At 40.1% G+C, this 18,541-nt stretch overlaps 1 protein-coding gene across 3 annotated transcripts in view; it reads left to right on the top strand.

Moving 5' to 3' along the window:
• The window catches only part of LRRC27 (leucine rich repeat containing 27), a 61,924-nt gene extending 51,438 nt beyond the window's left edge, over window positions 1-10,486 (top strand). For all 3 annotated transcript variants that reach the window (XM_054033297.1, XM_054033295.1, XM_054033296.1), the window contains 3 exons: window positions 1,177-1,328; window positions 4,555-4,681; window positions 7,152-10,486. In XM_054033297.1, coding sequence (XP_053889272.1) covers window positions 1,177-1,328; window positions 4,555-4,681; window positions 7,152-7,292 — 420 coding nt within the window. In that variant the 3' untranslated portion in view covers window positions 7,293-10,486. The remainder of the gene's footprint in view (window positions 1-1,176; window positions 1,329-4,554; window positions 4,682-7,151) is intronic.
• Window positions 10,487-18,541: the final 8,055 nt, after the last annotated feature.

Genomic DNA, 18,541 nt, shown 5'->3' with positions numbered 1-18,541 from the left:
GCAGTACTGGTACAGCAGAAATGGCTGCCAGATCAATGGAAATGGCTGCCATCATGTGTTGGTCATTGTGTTTTTTTCACACCCCTGAGCGACAAAAGTTTTGCCGACATAAGTGCTAGTGTAAATATGGCCTTACTGTGTGCAGTAACTGTAGTTCTTTGAGATATGTTCTCCATATGCACGTTCCGCAACCTGCCCTTCCATCCCCTCTTCCTTGGAGTCCTATTATAAGAGATGCTACAGTGAGAAGAACTGAATGTCCTCATAGAGGATAAAGAGTGTATGCACACCCTATAGGTGCTGCTGGCCAAAATAACTCAGATCACTAGCACATAAGGCACCTGCGCACTAGCAGTGGAATTTGCACGTGGACAATACATCTCAAAGAAGTACAGTTACTGTACATGATAAGTAACTTTCCTATATTTTTAGAGACTGAAAGAGCTTTCCTTTATGGATATATGTATACTGTATACTCCACGGGTAGAGGAAGATTTTCAGTGCACACACGGGACTTGGGTAGGCTGACCAAATAGCAAGTGTGAAAAATCGGGACGGGGGTGGGGGGCAATAGGAGCCTAAATAAGAAAAAGCCCCAAATATCAGGACTGTCCCGGTAAAATCGGGACATCTGGTCCCCCTAGACTTGGGTGTATCATGAAATTGCTTTACAATGGGAGTTGGGTATCTAACTGCCTTTTGTGCCTTTGAAAATTTCCCCTGCAATTATTTAATTTCCTTATCATACACAAAATAATCCATAAGAGATGTTGTTTAAACCAAACCTTTCTTCTCACAGTCTTGATTCTTGGTGCACTGAACACTGTAGATAATCCTCTTCTTGTAGTAATGGAATAATTTTCATAATAAATTAAAAGAGGAGTGAAAATATGGAAAATGTCTCCTCAATATTAAATCAAACCTAAGAATTTTTATAGAAACCCTTCCTATCAAGCATATTGTTTGTAGGAAAGACTTTGTTGCATTTCTGGTATCTCAAATAATCACCAACCACTCAACAAAAAAAGTTTACCCATTTTGCAGTGGTGATCATTAGGCATGATTTAAAAAAAAAGCTTTCCACAGACGCTTAATCTCAGTACTGAAATAGTTTTTAATTGATGATGCTGTTCCATGAAATGTGTCAGTCCCATATTATGTTGCACTTTTTTATAGATATCAAAAAGTGCACCATATGCCACTGATAACATCAATTATCACAACACAAGAGAAGGATGTGAAAACCTAAAGAAACGCACTCCTGAAAAAAGTGAACATGTGAGAAGAATGTTGAAAGTAAATTCTATAAGAGATGCTGAAGCTGCAAGGTTAGTAACAAATACCAGAAACTTTAAAATTTGTTCTTAGAAAACACTGTGTGGGGCATCCTTCTGTTTTATTAGTGTGAAGATATAGATTGCTTTGCTGTTCCTCATAACAGAAACATCCCTCATCTTTATAGAATAAAATAAACCTGCATAGTAAAAAAATAAAAACTAGTTCTTAACGGCTAAAAATGGTTCATGAAAAGAACAGTTATTCTCTCTTCTCGACTGGATCTGCATCTGAGCTGCATCCATTTCAGAATCCTTCATGTATAGTGCAACTGCAATAGCATGTTGTCATAATAATAATGATATTGTACTAAGGGCTTGTGTACATTTACAGTGCTGCAGCAGCGCAACTGCACTGGCGCAGCTGTGCTGCTGTAGCACTTAGCGAAGACACTACTATGCCAATGGGAGAGCTTCTCCAGTCACCATACGTACTCCACCTCCCCAAGATGCGGTAGCGAGGATCACTGGAGAAGGCCTCCTGTCAACATAGCACTGTCTACACTGAGGGTTAGGTTGGTATAACTATGTCGTGGAAAATCCACACCCCTGAGCAACATGGTTATATCGACATAAGTTCCTAGTGTAGACCAAACTTAACGCACCTATCTTTGTACATGTTAAGGCAATGAATGTGGGCCAGAGAACTGGGCAGGAATTGAATGCAAGTGGTCCTTGTTGTCTGTCATCAGGGCTGAAAGAATCCCAACTAATTGATAGCCAAATCTCAAAAGGTTCAACTGGGACAAAATTTTGCATGCTTATCTGAATTACTTTGGTCTGTAAATCAGACTGGAAAATCTCTTAAAAACACAGCCTTCTTATGGGAGTAACAGAACTTTCTAGTTCTAGTCCAGCCCCAAGCCATTGAAGAGTGTGAGAATGAGAACAAACCCCAAAAATAAGCCATATTTTTTAATCTCAAAAAAACATCAGGTTCCAGTTTTGGAAAAACTTCAGGGGATTTTATTTTATTGACTTTTGTTTTATTTGTATCCATTTTTTTTTAAATAAAGCATGCTGGCGCACTCCAGGTTTGTACATTTAGCAGTTAGTATATAAGCTTCTGGTATGCAGTGAAATATGAGGATTAACTGACCTGAAATGTGCAACTATATTATGACTAATGTGCAGTTTGCCATCCTTACTGATAGATACTATTCCAGGGGAAAACTACTTTACAGATTTACCTAAATCAAGAACTATTGTTACCAGCCTTAATTACAAGGACACTGTGCTGAACCTTGGAGTAATGAGGAAAAGATATGGTTATAGTTACTACACTTACAGCCTGGCCCATCTTTCATTCAATCAAGTGTAAGGAGTGGAGAAAGTAAGGAAAACTACAACAAATAGGTTTACTCAATAATTATTATATTTAAATCCTATTCTTGTATTGTATGCTGTTGGTACTAAACTTTGACAGGTCTTTGTAAATAATTACTGGTATTTTCCTTCTGTGGGACTGAGTTGTAATATTCCCCTCACATTCAGTCTGTCACAACTTTCTTTGGCAGTTGTGGGCAATACTTTGGATTTGGAATGCAGTCTGTGCATGCTGTACATTGCTCAACTGCTCAGACTGGTCAGAGTGCAGTAGCAGCTTCCAATGTTTCTTTAGCATTCCTCCTGCAATGTTTCATTAAACTTCATTTGCTTGCTGCTCTGACCTGCCTAGCAGTGCTCCCCTGAACTTCTGCCTTTCAGGCCAGCTACTTCTGCACTTTCTTCACAGCCCATCTTCATATACATATGTTTTGGGAACATGGGTGTTTCTTCTCAGTTCCCTCCCTCACTACTGGAAGTCTCTAAGAAGATTCAATTTCTCCTATTATTCACCACTCTACCTTGGGCACTCAGGCCTTTGTGTTCAGTCAGTTTATGCTGCCCTCTCTTGCAGCAGCATCTAATGAAATGATAATTAACTTCCAGGAGAGGGTTGAGCCACGTACACATATATTTTAATGCTCCTGTATAATAAAACAAAGAAACAATAAAACAATGAAACCTGTGTCATTTTTAAGTCTGCTATGAAACTAACCTCCTATAGCATTAAGGTCCTCTGAGTTCTAAAGCCTTCAGTTCTTTTATCTTTATTTAAAAGTTCTTCAAACTAATTTTAATTATATATAGTTACGTACCAAAAACTGCATTGCAAAGTCAAGCCCTCAAAAATTAGGAAATGGCAGAATTAAGATTGCCTGTGCAACCTTAATTGTCCCTCTTATGCATATGCATCATGACAGCCTTCAACTACATAATCACACACTTCCCCCCCACACACACATTACCCCTCCCTCTTTTGGTGCACAGAATGAGAGTGCTCACTAATCTACTGTGTCTTATTTACTGCACACTATTCAAACCCTGCTCTGAAGATAGAATTATTAATTTCCTCATGGGCTGCTATTCGGTGCTGATCACTATAGTATTTCAGTGCTTCACAAACCCGTAATGAATTTGTTTTCACAACACCACTGTGAGGTGAGATGGTATTATTAGTTCCATTTTACAGATAGAAAACTGAGCCACAGAGAGATTAAAATCAAAATGCCCACTAATTTTGAGAGTCCAATCTGAGGCACCTACAGCCTGAATTTTCAGAGTACTTAGCATTTCATAGTACTTTATATGTTCAAAGCACAGCTCCTTATGACTTCAGTTGCAGCTGTCAGCACTTAGCCAATCAGACCCCAAGGCCTCAAGCTGGGCACCCAGAAAATTACAAACACAAAGTTATAGGCCACCTTTAAAAAGTTTTGGTTTAAGTGATTTGACCAGCATTACATAGGAACTCTATGGCAGAGGCAAATTCATTTCTCTAGAGCGGCATTCAGCTGCTTGAACTATGAAACCACCCTTTCTATTCCTGCAGTCCCTCGCCTCTTTCACTGCACGCTTTCCAACTTCTGCAACAAGGAGACAGGGCTTCTACAGACAACAGCCTACATAATCCTGATTCATCCTCAGAGCACCATCCATCCTGTGTGCTGAATGAGCTGTGGCCCTGTGGAATAAAATAGTATGTGATTATGTAATTGAAGAGTATAACATAATGCATTCGCACAACTCCATATTAACCAATGCAAAGAGAACTGAACTTTTGTTTTTGTTCCCCTTGATTATGTTTATACGCAGCAAAGGTTTAAAACTAGATTGGAAGTGAAAGGTTCAATGAATATAAAAGAACTGGAAAACTATTTTTATCCTGTTTATTCAGTGCCTCCAGGGAAAAGGAATTGGAACAACGCATCAAACAACATACACAAATGATGAAAGAAAGAAGAAAAAAGTCAAAAGGGACACCCCAAGAGGAAATGCAGAGAGCAAAACAAGACCTTGAAACGGTAAGTATCATAGCTTCCCTTTGACATACAGTGCCCTCCACTTAATTCAGTCATTGGTTTAATTTGATCTTTCATTAATTTTATCAAATCCTCAGGCACCAAACACTTTGTATTAAAAATACTAATTTCACATTTGACTTTGGTCACTTTACATTAAGATTATTATTGAATAGTTCAATGATTGTGTATAGAAAGTTGCAGTTTCATTAAGACCGAAGTTAAAATCTTGAACAAGATAGAGGAAAGAGTCCAAGAAAGACATAATAGGTGGTAAAAGGTGAATGCAACTACAAGTGATGTAGACATTTTGATATTGTAAGAACTACCATGTGCTGTGCAAGCTGCTCTATGATTGTAATGTAGATATAAAGGTGAAATCCAAAATTTTCAGAAATGGGAACCTACAGTTAAAATATGGATTTAGAAGTCCATATTTAGACATCTAAATAAGTAGGTTTCAGAGTAGCAGCCGTGTTAGTCTGTATCCGCAAAAAGAACAAGAGTACTTGTGGCACCTTAGAGACTAACAAATTTATTAGAGCATAAGCTTTTGTGGACTACAGCCCACTTCTTCGGATGCATATGCACGAAAGCTTATGCTCTAATAAATTTGTTAGTCTCTAAGGTACCACAAGTACTCCTGTTCTTTTTGCTAAATAAGTAGCTTGATTGTCAAAAATGATAAGTATGCAGCAGTCCCATTAAAGTCAATTTAGTTGTGAAATTCCATTGTTTCAACATCATTAAATTTTATTTCAATATATACATTTTAAAATGTTGTACAGACCAACTTGGCAGAAAAAATATTTTGATTTTTTTTTCTTCCTACCACTACTCTCTAACAATGAAACAAAGTAATAGGTAATATCACATTTTAGCCAAAATCAAAATGAGATGCATCTTGATAAAATAGGCCTCTATTTTTCATTTAAACTATTGTATTTTTAAATTTGTTCTCTGTATTCAGTAAAATCCAGCAATTCCAAATCAATTCTTTAACCAGTGACTGATTCTGCAACTGCAGGCTAGGCAAACCCAGACTGTCTGTTTGTTCATTTATATAAGGGATTGCTATATGCTGATTTAAATCAAATAGTTCATTTTCCAAGTTTCTAGAAATATTTAGTTTAATTTTTTAAAGGTTTTTATAAGGTTTTTTAAAAGACTATTTTGGAATAAGTACCAAGGTCCCAATCCTGCAAAGATTTACACATGTACTTCACTATAAGCTTTGTAGAGTAAGTGTGTGCATAATTCTTTGCAAGATGAGAGTCTAAGAATTTGTGAAACCCATAGATGTGTTACACTGGCATATTAAAACCATCCATTTCATTACACTTCACAAAATTCAAGATGTGCTTAACAGCAAAAGGGAAGAAAATGTTATCGAAAAGTGAAGTACTATCTTTAAAGAATGAAAAACTTTATGAAGATTTATAATATCTACCATGAATTTCCTCCAAAATTCAGGATTTACTACAATTTAAAGACTAGGCTTGTCTATACTTACGCACTGGTTTGGCAGCTGGCAATCGAACTTCTGGGTTCGATTTATCACGTCTTGTCTGGACGCGATAAATTGAACCCAGAAGTGCTCCCCGTCCACTCCGGTAATCCTGCTCGCCGCGAGGAGTACACAGAGTCGACGGGGGAGCCTGCCTGCCGCATCTGGACCGCGGTAAGTTCGAACTAAGGTACATCGACTTCAGCTACATTATTCACATAGCTGAAGTTGTCAAGTATCAGGGGGTAGCCGTGTTAGTCTGTATCTACAAAAACAACAAAGAGTCTGGTGGCACCTTAAAGACTAACAGATTTATTTGGGCATAAGCTTTCGTGAGTAAAAACCTCACTTCTTCGGATGCATCCGAAGAAGTGAGGTTTTTACTCACGAAAGCTTATAGCTGAAGTTGCGTACCTTAGTTCGATTTGGGGGGTTAGTGTAGACCAGGCCTAATATATATGTAGGAATATGAATCCTGCTTTTTCTTATACTGGTAAAGGAGTAAATGTATGTATCAGTGTGAGGATTAGAATACCTAGAAATATATTTATTGTTAACAGGCATCATGTATATCGTCATAAGCCTGATTTTCAGTCATAGCCTCTATTTGTGTGCATGCAAAATTGCCTTTGCACATACTTGCACCCACCCTTCGCAGATGCAAAAACCCTGTGTGTGCTCCTGCAAATCCTTGTTTGACTTTTGTGGTTGCAAACTCTTAACATTGGCACACAAGCCATGTTTTAAGTGTATACACAGGTGTTCTACCTGTGAAGTGTAGGTGCATGGATGTGTGTAGGCAGTTTTGCATGCACACAAATAGAAGATGTTTAGACACCCTGCTGAAAACCTGGCCCAATAAATCTCTGCAGTTCCTTCTTTGGTTAATTATATAATATTAATCAGATAATAAATTAGACTTTTAAAAAACTTTTGCTGGTGATTTTATTTTATTTTTTATCATAGGCTGAAAAGCTTCAGGCTGAGCTAGCACAAGTAAAACAAGAACTTCAGCAGGAGTATCGGTTTACTGCCTTCACAGGCGAGCCTGTTCCTGATTCACCGAGAATGCAGCCTCAGAATATCTTTTCTACCATGAAATTTTAATTGCCTGAAATTCTTAAAAGAACATTTGTCTTACAGTATACATCTGTATTGGAAAGCTGCTTTTCAGCAGGCTTTAAAAGTGCTCCTTTTGTTACCTATTCTTGTTGATTGTGTTTTAACAAAGTTTTTAAATTAGAATGATAATAAATCATTCTATCTTGTCCATTCAACTAACATAATTTCAGTAGATTTACAGTTACATGGTTATAAAGTGGTTTTGGTGTTATATTGTGTTTCTTTTACTGTTTCTTTCTGACCTTCTTAAGATCCCATTCTGCAATTTTTACTCACGCAAACCCCCTATTGAAATATGCTTCAGTTGAAGTTTTGCCTAGGTAAGAATTGCAGAATGTATCCTTTACAATGTACATTATTTGGGGCAAGAAACTATTTTTTATTTGTATGTTTATTAATTTAAAATAACATGATCACCTACAGTGCTATATAAATTAATAATGGAAAGAATAATGTATCCCCAACTATGCACTGTATCTTAGGGTTGCAGTTGCATCAGGGGATTCTGGTGTCATAGCCACAACATTAGTAATTGTTAAAGTGCAGCTCTGCTATCTGAGGATACTTTTCAAATGCAGGAAGATCCTGGGCACTAGAAATATAATTGTTTGTGTATTTTTCTTCAATGAATAAAATATTTAAGTATTTTATTTTCAACTTTCTTTCCCCTAGGTGGCATCACTTTCTGTCTCCAGCACCATGATGTAGGGCTTGGATCCTGTTTACAGACAGTGGGAGCTGACAGCTCCAAAAGTCAGCTGCAGCTGGAGGGAATGTGCTGCCCGCTGCCCTCTAGTCCAGGAGGGAGATACAGATGCTGGCAAGGCAAGGGAACCACTGAAGGAAGCAGGAGAAGTGTTGGGGATATTCTGCTATAGCTAGTGACATCCCCCTACCCCCAATTTGAAAGAGTGGAGAGGAGACAGGAAAGGACTGGAGGAAAGGCGTCTAAAAGCATTGGAGCCAGGAATAGGAAGCAGCTACGCAGGAAGCCAAGAGAAGAGCAAGAGTAGGGGATAGGTGGGATAGTGATTGGGATAGGGATGACATGGGACAACTATACAAGCCAGCTGTACGGCGGTGAGGAAGAAGGGCGTAGGGCTAGAATCAGCCCTTTTGAAGGGATGTATTATCAATCAATTCCTTCCCCAATCTCCCAGCAGTTGTATCTGTAGTACCCCAGCAAATTCCTCTAATTACTCCCTTGCTTTGTCAGGGTCTGAATCACCCTGCTGGTGAAGGGGAAGCAGGTAACAGATTATCTCAGGCTGCTGCTAAATGCCTTCAGAGCTGTCATGCTCTGAAATCTAATCCCTTCAATATCAGGCTGCAGCCAGAAAGTGGGGCCTCCCAAAGGAGAGAAAGAGAAAAGGTAAAAATAAAACACTTGAGCCTGAATCACCACAGTATGACACCAATTTTATAGGAGTGTTACTCCTTTGAAATATGTGGAGTTATCTAGATGTAAAACTGGAGTAATGCAATGGTGTCTGAAGACCTTTTGCCTTTCTTTTCAAAGCAAAATCCCCATTATTTATTGTACTAATGCCCAGGAGTCTCCTAAATGTAAAAGTCTTTAGTATTTAAAACGGTGCTAATGACCCTTTAATATCACGAGAGCCTCAGAAAGAAACAGTGGATAATTTCTGAACATTATGTCTATTATTTCATTTTATATATTGAAATACAAGTCTTCCCTCCCTGTCTGATCTTTGTAGTCTCCCCTCTCATCCTCCTCTCCTTGTTTCTGGAGTCATTTGTCTTTCTGCTGCACTCCATGCCTCGCTGGGGTTTTTCACCTTTCTCCAGCTTGATGATGTAAATTTAAAACTTACCTGAACTCCAAATGTCTTGATTACAGTTTGATTGAAATATGGCCTGCTACTGGGGCACAAAATGAGGGTCATAAAACAGCTCTCTGGTGGCAGGAAGCTGTGCTGGATGGGAAAGAGTTGAATTCACGGTTGGTGGGAGTAGGGGTTCCTGTGCAGAAAGTGAGGTGCAAATCTATGGAGTGTCCTGTAGAGGAAATTTTTTTTCGAGGAAGAGGATGGAGAGGACAGAGAGGAAAGGGTGGCTAGCAAACAGAATCCAGGAGTGGCTGGTATTGCTGGTCCTTCAGAATATGTGGCCCAGTTTGATCATGTCTTAATCTGCTCCTGGATACATACAGTTTTACATGTTCGTATTTTGGAATCAAATACTGATTAATAATGATTCAATACCTACTGAGTCAAGTTCTGCTCTCACACAAGTGTACAGTCCAAAGTAACTCCATTGGTTTCAATGGAATGTCTCTGGATTGACACTGTTGAAAATGAGATTACAATTTGGCCCATTTTTTTGTATGACTGCTAACACTGTAAAATGTTGTTTAAGCATTCTGTTCACTGTTTCCATATATACTAAATGTGTAGCAATGTACATTTAGCCATTAAAAATGCTAACATTGAAGAGAAAATTCAAAGCACTTGTATATTAATCACTTAAATATAAAGTGATCATATAGTCAACAAAATTATTTTTACCTGAGCACTAGTTATTTTTAAATTCAAGAATATTATTAAAATAATTTGTTCTTCTAAATACACTTATCATTCATACTGTAATTCTAAATAATGTTGCCTAAATAAATTGCATTAGTATGTAAAGATGTATAAAGAGTTTGGGTCTGGCCAGATTATTTAAATGGCTTGTTTAGTGTTGTTGTAAAATCTGCATTGTAAGCTATTTTGCTCAGTGCAGCATACACTTGCCTCTGCACTCAGTCACTATTTTAGCGGGTGCAAAGATGGGAAAAGGCCACAGTTCCATCATCATTCCGCCTTTCCCTGCCTTCTCTGAAGATGCTAGCACCATTGTGACACTGGCTGCCGCCTAGCACAATACCAGCACTCCCCTGCCACACTGGGTCTGGCCCCTACACACACGTGCAAACGGGGGAAACTCCTTGTGCCCTCTTTCCACTCTGCACAGTCTTAATTTGCACCAACGTTATGGGCCAAATTTGCCTCTTGTTTGTCCATCTTTTTAATAGAAATGTCACTCAATCTACTGTCAGCTGCATTGATGTAGATTCAGTGTAAATCAGGTTCATAGAGTTGCTTTGAATGGACATGAGTGGAATTGAGAGTAGAATTTGTCTTTTGTTTGAAAGCTTGGATTCTATGAAAAGGGGACATAAGAATAAAATATCTTGATACTTGAACCTTATGTTTCCTCTGCATCAAATTTCAGTGAGATAACATCAGCATTGTTTAATTTATAGTTTCTTACTTTTGTTGTCCAAGGAATTATGTAAATGTCAACTCTTGTAAGTAGACTTCCAGTGAATGTGGAACATCCTGCTTTCAATGATACTTCAGAAGGTTGTTTTCCTTCTGCAGCTCACTCTGGATTTCTCTGTCCTTGATAGTGTCAATATTCTTCTTTATGTTTTCACATTGCTTTCAATATATTTTCAAGGTTCTGAAGATCAACAGGAAAGTCAAGGCTGATTGTCTGAAATCTATAAACTGGCCTCTAGGGTTACCACATAAAGTGGTTTCCACACTAAATAAGTACCAGGTCAATGCAATTTTTTTCAGCTTTATTTTTTGCTGTTTAAATTAACAGAGAAGAATCAGGGTCAGCACCTTGAGCAGTGAAGGTAAACTTTTGCTACTTTATTTGGGCAAGTCTCTACGTGAAACCGACCTTAATCTTTAAAAAGTGAACAGTTGGAGCCCTGTCCTGCAGTCCTCAGTGAAGCAAAATTCTCACCGCCTTCAAAGAAACTTTATTATTAGCACACTTCCAACTGTGTAGATTAGGTCCAAATGTGATCCTGAATAAAACTGGTATGAGCTTATTAAAAGTATCCCAATATTTGTAAAGGGCGATCAATAGTTCAGACAAGTCTTACTTCAATGAGTACTCTTCAAGATTTAGAAAAATTTAAGGTAAATATAGAATTGAAAATAACAGAATTATGAAAGTGTAGAGTTTGTATAAGACAAATGTGGGGGTGAACTGCCTTTTGAAAAGTTCTTGCTCATATGCAACATGCAGATGCAAGCCATCATGGGAGTTAGGAAGTCCTGAGTCTAATTCTGGCTCTGTTACCAACTTGCTATGTGTTACTTTGCAGCCACTTCTCAATGTAAATGGAGATATCTATACTTATCTACCACAAGGGTGTGGTGAGGATAAACAAATGTTTCTATTATTCTTTCAATATATAAAACCCTATAGAATTGATTACCAGTAGATTGTACAGGGTTAGAATGATTGACAAATTTGGATTAGGGGCAGGGCCAGCTCTGGCTTTTTGGCCGCCCCAAGCCAAAAAAAAAACAAAAAACAAACAAACAAAAACTGGGCGGCCAGAACAGCAAAGCAAAAAAACAAAAAACAAAAAAACAAAAAAAAATCTGCGGTGTGGCCGGCGCGGGTGCAGGGGGACCGGCTGGGGGTGGGGTGGAGAAGGGAGCGGGCGGGAGAGAGAGAGAAGGGGGCGGCCAGGGATACAGCAGGGGCGCTGCCACGCGGCCTCTCCCGCTGCACTGCCGCCTGCTGCAAGGGCTCCGCTTCGGTCGGCGGGGAGGGAAGGAAGAGGACTGCCCTGCAGGGTGCTCTGGTTCTCCGCGCTGCTGCCCCCTACAGGGCAGCCAGAGCTGGGGGGGAAAAAAAAGCGGCTGTGCCGCCCTAGGATTGGGCAGAATGCCGCCTCCAACAATCTGCCGCCCCAAGCACCAGCTTGCTCAGCTGGTGCCTGGAGCCGGCCCTGATTGGGGGGAAAAAAGCCTCTCTTTAAGGCACATTTAAGAAGGGAACCTAGCTTTGTCTTTTGTTTGGTTGTTTCTCCTCCCCCTTCTTCGAAGCACTGAGCCAGGGTCACACATGCGAAATATCACATGATCTATTTCTTACATTTGCAGGTGGACTGGTGTAGGTGGACTTTAGGCGTTCTTGCCGTGTATGTGATTTGCAGCTTAAAGGGCTTTAAAAGTTATCAAAGAGAGGTTTGTCTTGCATAGTTCTCTTCTGGATCAATAACTCTGATTAATGGGAGGTAGAGACTCGGCAGTGTTTTTCATTTGATTTTGAACAAATATAAATGAGATTATTTATTACTGTGTGGGTTCTATTTGTATCTTCTCTGACATTTTCTGCTTAAACAGAAGTGCTGAAGTGAATTCATATTCTCTTATTCCCTTTTCAGGAGTACCAAATCTCCAAGGGGGATTGTGGGAAAGATGTGCTAGCACAAAAATGAATAATGTTCTGTCATTGTACTGGCAGTAAAGAGTGGTCAGTTCAGGCAGTGATGATGGTTAGCAGAGATGCAGTTTGGTGCACTAATAACCATTTTTGCCTTGTCATTCATTCCTACAAATTGAAAAATACTCATTTCTGGGGATATGGTAGAACAGAAGTAGCACCTCTGACGTAAGTGCTGGAACTAGAGATGCTGTCGCACCCCCTGGTTTGAAGTGCTTGCATCATATACAGGGTTTACAGTTTGGTTCAATGGCTCTCAGCATCCCTGACCTCTCACACAGATAAACAAGTACTTAAGGAACCAGAGTACACTACACTTTCACTTTCAAGGTCTTTTATAACCATGGGTAAAACAAGCTCTGATCCATTCATTAAACCTCTCTTCTTTTTTTTTTTTTTTTACCATATTTAATCTTACCTGTGGTATTTCCACTGTAATTTCTGTGTACGTTTCAGGTATTGTTCTGTCTCTTAACAAATATTATTACATCTGGAAAAACTGTTAAAAGAATGTTAAGGTTGCAAAGTAAAACATTCAAAAGTTAGGAAATGCCAGATTTAAGCTTCTCTGTGCAAGGTTAATTCAGTCCCCTTGTACATATGCATTATGATGCAGGCTTTAATTACATGTTCACATGCTATTTTTACACAGGATCTCTCCTCATTCAGTAACTTTGTAGTTGGTTATTTAAGATTTCTTACTTCTTCAACATTCAGTTTATAGTCCAGGCCTTATTTAACGTACATCACACGGTTTGTTTGGGATATAAATGTTCCCCACATGGTTTGTTTGCAATCAGTCATTGGAAGAATGTGTAGTGCATGAGCGTAGAAAGTGAAACTAAATGGAAACAAAGATGAAATTGACTAATCTACTTTCATTGTGAAAGATGAAGTAGAAGATATAACAGTCTTGGGGTTCATTAAATAACAAACTAGTGAATGAGAAAAGAATAAGACTTTAATAAAACAAACTGGAGAGCTTCTGCAGTGAGCTCTTGCACACAGACATGTGGTGTTCCCACATTGTGGAAGCATGATTTCCCCTCTGTGACATCTGAACTTTTGGCAACAGCTGGTTTTGATGCATCCAGAGGAATTATCATCATTGAGCCTGGACATTTTGTTTGAAGCCCTGGAATTTAAAGGGCCAAGGATTAAACTGCCGTACACTACTTTGGTGATAATTATCTCTACAGGATTCCAGAACTGGAAACAACATGGAGTGATTCGTGTCCATATTTAATTTAACAGCTGAAAGAGAAATGTCCTCATAAACAATAAGCATATTTTCATGGCTGTCCTCTGATTGTTTTTTTTGGATCACAAATGTGATTACTATGATGCTTAATCCATTTCATTATCACATAAACCACCTTTCCTTTGAATGTTTCTAGGATCTCAATAGCTGTTTGGGAGAAGGTCCCAGCAGTCTTTTCCTGTGTATCTGTGCAACTGCAGACTGAAATACACAAACCAAACGTACATACAGCACAGTGGTGTATGTGAAAGTCAAGTAAATAAAATATACTCAATATCACTCATAGACCAACATTTTTAATCCTGGTGGCCTAACTCCCAGGATCAGGCCTCAACAGCAAGAATTCCCTGACATAGATTTGTAAACATAGTCAATTCCAGAAATTTCAAATGTGGGTGCCTAAAGTTGGGCTTCTAAAATCCATATTTAGGCATCTAAATAAAAAGCCTGATTTTTAAGGGATGCTGGACACCTGCAGCTCCCATCAGGCCACATTTATTTAGACATCTATCAACCGAGGAGCCTATATACTTGCCCGCATCTACTTTTTCTTATATTTGGCAAAGTACCTTTTTTAGATCAGTTGAATAAGTTTATGCTGAATACTTTGAAGATACTTTCTTAAGTATTATTAATAATAATATCTGTCTAATAATTTTAATATATAACTTTATAATCATTTTAATGTCCAACGTGACAAACATTTTGCTAGGTTTGTCCATTTTAAACAGCTTGAAGTTGGAACACTGCTAAAGATGAACTTGGACATAAAACTTATTCTCAAGTCTCTAATTCTCAAGTCTATTGTCCAGTTAACTGTTTGCTTCTGCTTTGGACTGTAGAATTAATCTGCACTGGTTTGAATATTTGGTGATGAAATGCCAGAAATATTACAAGAAGCTACTCTCATTATGTGCCAACATTTCTACACTGTTGTATGCTGCAAAGGTAACTTTCCAGATGCTGAATATAACTGACTCCTATTTAGGTCAGGTTATTAAATCTGCTCCGCCATTTTTCCTTCCCTGGACAGCACTGGCTTTGGATTACATCAGTATGCTTCACTATATATGATGATATATCACATGAATACATCATTAAAGTGACAGCTTGTTCTGATGATGAATTATCAGTGTACATTATGTATTTCTCTCAAGAAGCTGCAGTCTGGAGAAAAGCAAACCCAGGAGTGGATTAGCTAGAGATGAAACGCATGTGCTAAGGTGCTTTTATAGTGCCAAATGCTAGGGACTATGTAGATATAGACACTGCAATAATACCAATATGCTGTAATTTGCTGTTATGTGCATCTGTGCACCTAGAGGACACTGATATCTTTTAAAGTCATAAGATTTTGCCAATAATGTTGCCAGTCTTATTTGTTCTGTGGTGTTTGTCCAGTCAAAGTGCAAAGGAAGAAATGACTCTAAGGGTATGTCTGCACTGCCATTAGACACCGGCAGCTGCGCCATGCCAACTGACTCAGGCTCACAGGGGTTGGGTTTAAGGGGCTGTTTAACTGCGGTGTAGCCATTTGGGTTCAGGCTGGAGCCTGGGGCTCTAGGACCCTGCACAGTGGGAGGGTCTCGGAGCCTGCACCCCAAGCCGGAACATCTACCCCACAGTTAAACAACCCCTTAGCTCGAGCCCCACAAGCCCAAATCACCTGGCACAGGTTAGCCATGGGTGTCTAATTGCAATGTAGACATACCCTCAGAGCAAACTTCACCATCTTTCCTCTTAGAAATAATAACAATGCTACCCAAATCTTATAAAATGCTTTTCACAGCACTTTACTTGGTAGCTCAGTATCATTATCCACATTTTACAGAGGGGGAACTGTGGCACAGACAGGGGAAATGATTTATCCAAGCACCTAGCGGGCTAGTAGCAAACCTGGGAATAGAACCCAGGTTCTTTATCAGTAAATTTTTCTCCAGACATTGTTGCCAACGAGATTCTTTATTCTGAAGTGCCTACAGAAGGTTGAAAGAAGTGGCCCACTGCCTCTCTCCTCCTGTCATTGTGCGGTTTTGGAATCCATACTGAGCATAGACTTATTAGCCATAACCCTGCCACTTCCCAGTCTGCCCATAGTGCCCTTCTCTGCGTTCCTATATTGGGAGCCATTTCAGAGCAGTGCTCTACATCACACAGGAAGTTGCCGACTACCCTTTTCAGGTTGCATATATCTGGTCCTCTCCTCCCACACATACTTTGATATGTAGTGTTTCCAATGCATTTTGGGCTTTGTCTTAGGGACAAATTCCCCTACTTTCCATTAGTTGACACAGACTTGAGGGCTACCTTCTTACTAGCCCTCACTGAAATACCATCTGGATATCTCTTGCCCCACTGAGATGTAACATTGCTGAAGCAATTCAAGTGATCATACAGTGCCTCCTGTCGATCAGTGCAAAGTACTGCAGTGAAGTACTTTTTAACAGCTTAAACTCAGACTCTGCGGGTACTTCTGCACAGATCCTATGGCAGCGAGGCTCAGAAGCCAGGTTGACAGACTCAAGCAGGGGCGGTTGATATCATAGATCAGGGGTCTCAAATTCAAATGACCACAAGGGCCGCATGAGGACTAGTGCATTGGCTTGAGGGCCGCATCACTGACACTTACCCCTTGCTGCCCCCAGCCCCGCCCCCACTCCACCCCTTCCATGAGGCCCCGCCTCTTCCCTGACCCCATTCCAACCCCTTCCCCAAAGTCCTCACCCCAACTCTGCCCCCTCCCTACCCCCAGGGGGAGCAGGAGGGGTGCGGACTGTAATGGGGGCTCAGGGCAGGGAGTTGAGGTGCAGGAGGTGTGCAGGGTACGGCAGGGGGCTCAGGGCAGGGAATTGGGGTGCAGGAGGGGTGAGGGGTGCAGCAGGGGGTCGGGGTGCAGGGTGCAGCAGGGGGCTCAGGGCAGGGAGTTGGGGTGCAGGAGGGGTGAGAGGTGCAGCAGGGGTTTGGGGTGCAGGGTGTGGCAGGGGGCTCAGGGCAGGGAGTTGGGGTGCAGAGAGTGTGGGATATGGCAGGGGGCTCCGGACAGGGGGTTGGGGTGCGGGGTGCGGGCTCTGGCCTGGTGCTGCTTACCTAGAGTGGCTCCAGGGTGGCAGCACCACGCACCGTGGCCAGGCAAGCTCCCTGCCTGCCTGCCCTGGCCTCTGGCCCCGCTCTGCTCCGCTCCAGGAAAGTGACTTTTTTGTGTGTATTATAAAAACAGAATGATTAAACAGGAACAATAATAATTTTCATTCCTATGGCACTGACTATACAAAGATCTCAGAGCACTTTACAAATGTTAATAAATTAGATGAGATAGATAAGTATTCTCCCCATTTTACAGATGAGGAAGCTGAAACACTGAGATGTAAAGTGCTTTAACCAAGGTCATAGAGGAGGCCTCTGGCAGAGCTAAAGAACTCACGTCTTCTGACTCCCACTCCTGTGCCCTAACCACAAAGCCATCTTTCTCATTCATACTATTTACTGTGAAACACAAGCATGTAAATCAGATGTATGCAAATGAGAAATTATTGTGTAGAAAACAAAAGTGACAGTAAAAAAAACTCTAAATAACCCAGATGACTCAGCCCAAGGGACTCTTCCTATGTGTACATTTAAGTATGTGCATAAGGATTTGCATAGGAATGGAGCCTAAACTTCTTTATTTCTGTATCAAATGGCAACACTTTTAACAAGACTCTGGTTACCTTTTTATCAACTACATTGAAAAAAAAAAGGAACAATACTAGAGGAGTTTACATGTCTAATCAACTTCTTGCCAGAATAACTGAAGAATTCTTTGGTTAAAAGAAAACTATAATGTTAAAAGTAATATTTAAATAAATAACCTGTGCATGCTGTATGTTACTAATAAAGTCTTGGACTATTAAACTGGTGGCATTTAAAAGTCTAATTTGTTTCACTATTTTTGCGCTCTATTTTTTCATTTCTCAGCTTGGGCAATGAAAATAAAGTATTAGTTTCACTTTCTGATTTTCTTGCAGTGGAACAATGCTGCAGTGCAGGAGAATCGTTTGTTTAAAAAGGCAGCTCAGTTTGGAATTTAAAGAAAAATCATAGAAACGTTTCTTCAAGTTTTAGTTTTACAATGCATAAACTGGGGGCTAAATCTGATGAAGCAGTATGTATTTATTGAACAGCTATTATGGTCCATTTTTAACCTAGCAAGTAAACTGTATAGTTTTATATTCTTTGTATCCATTTGCCTACTGTTTCACTCTTACTTCTGCGCAGATCTGAGGACTGCAATAAATAGAATTTTCAAAAACATCTTCAGTACCTACTTGTGGCAGAAATATAATATGAAAATTGGAGCCTTATTTTTAACCGGTGGGAAAGCTGTAACCTCTCCGCTCAAAACGTGTTTTGATAGTTTTCTAGCACGGGTGAAGCACTCCCTCCCACCACCACCAACTTCAAAATCGTTTCAAAGGCTTCCAAGACCAGCAGTTTAATGCTTTTCATTGGGAGGATGCCTGCCAAAAGCGAACCACAGTCTAATTCCCTAGACTCCTTCTAATATCTCCCCCTCTGTTTCAGCAGAATTTAGCTGCCAAGCCTTCTCCTCCGCAAGGAGATGGCTGTTGCTTTGCTGTGACCAGTGGGGCTGCCTGCCATCTTTTAGGCGTGCGCTCAAGAGGAGACAGAACGGAGGAATGTGGTTTAGTCAAGGTGGCTGCTGCGAGCGCCC

Source organism: Malaclemys terrapin, chromosome 7 (assembly GCF_027887155.1).
Source record: "Malaclemys terrapin pileata isolate rMalTer1 chromosome 7, rMalTer1.hap1, whole genome shotgun sequence".
In the NCBI taxonomy this organism is placed as follows: Eukaryota; Metazoa; Chordata; order Testudines; family Emydidae; genus Malaclemys; species Malaclemys terrapin.
Note: the sequence above shows the minus strand (reverse complement) of the source record. Positions and strands in the feature narration are given on the sequence as shown.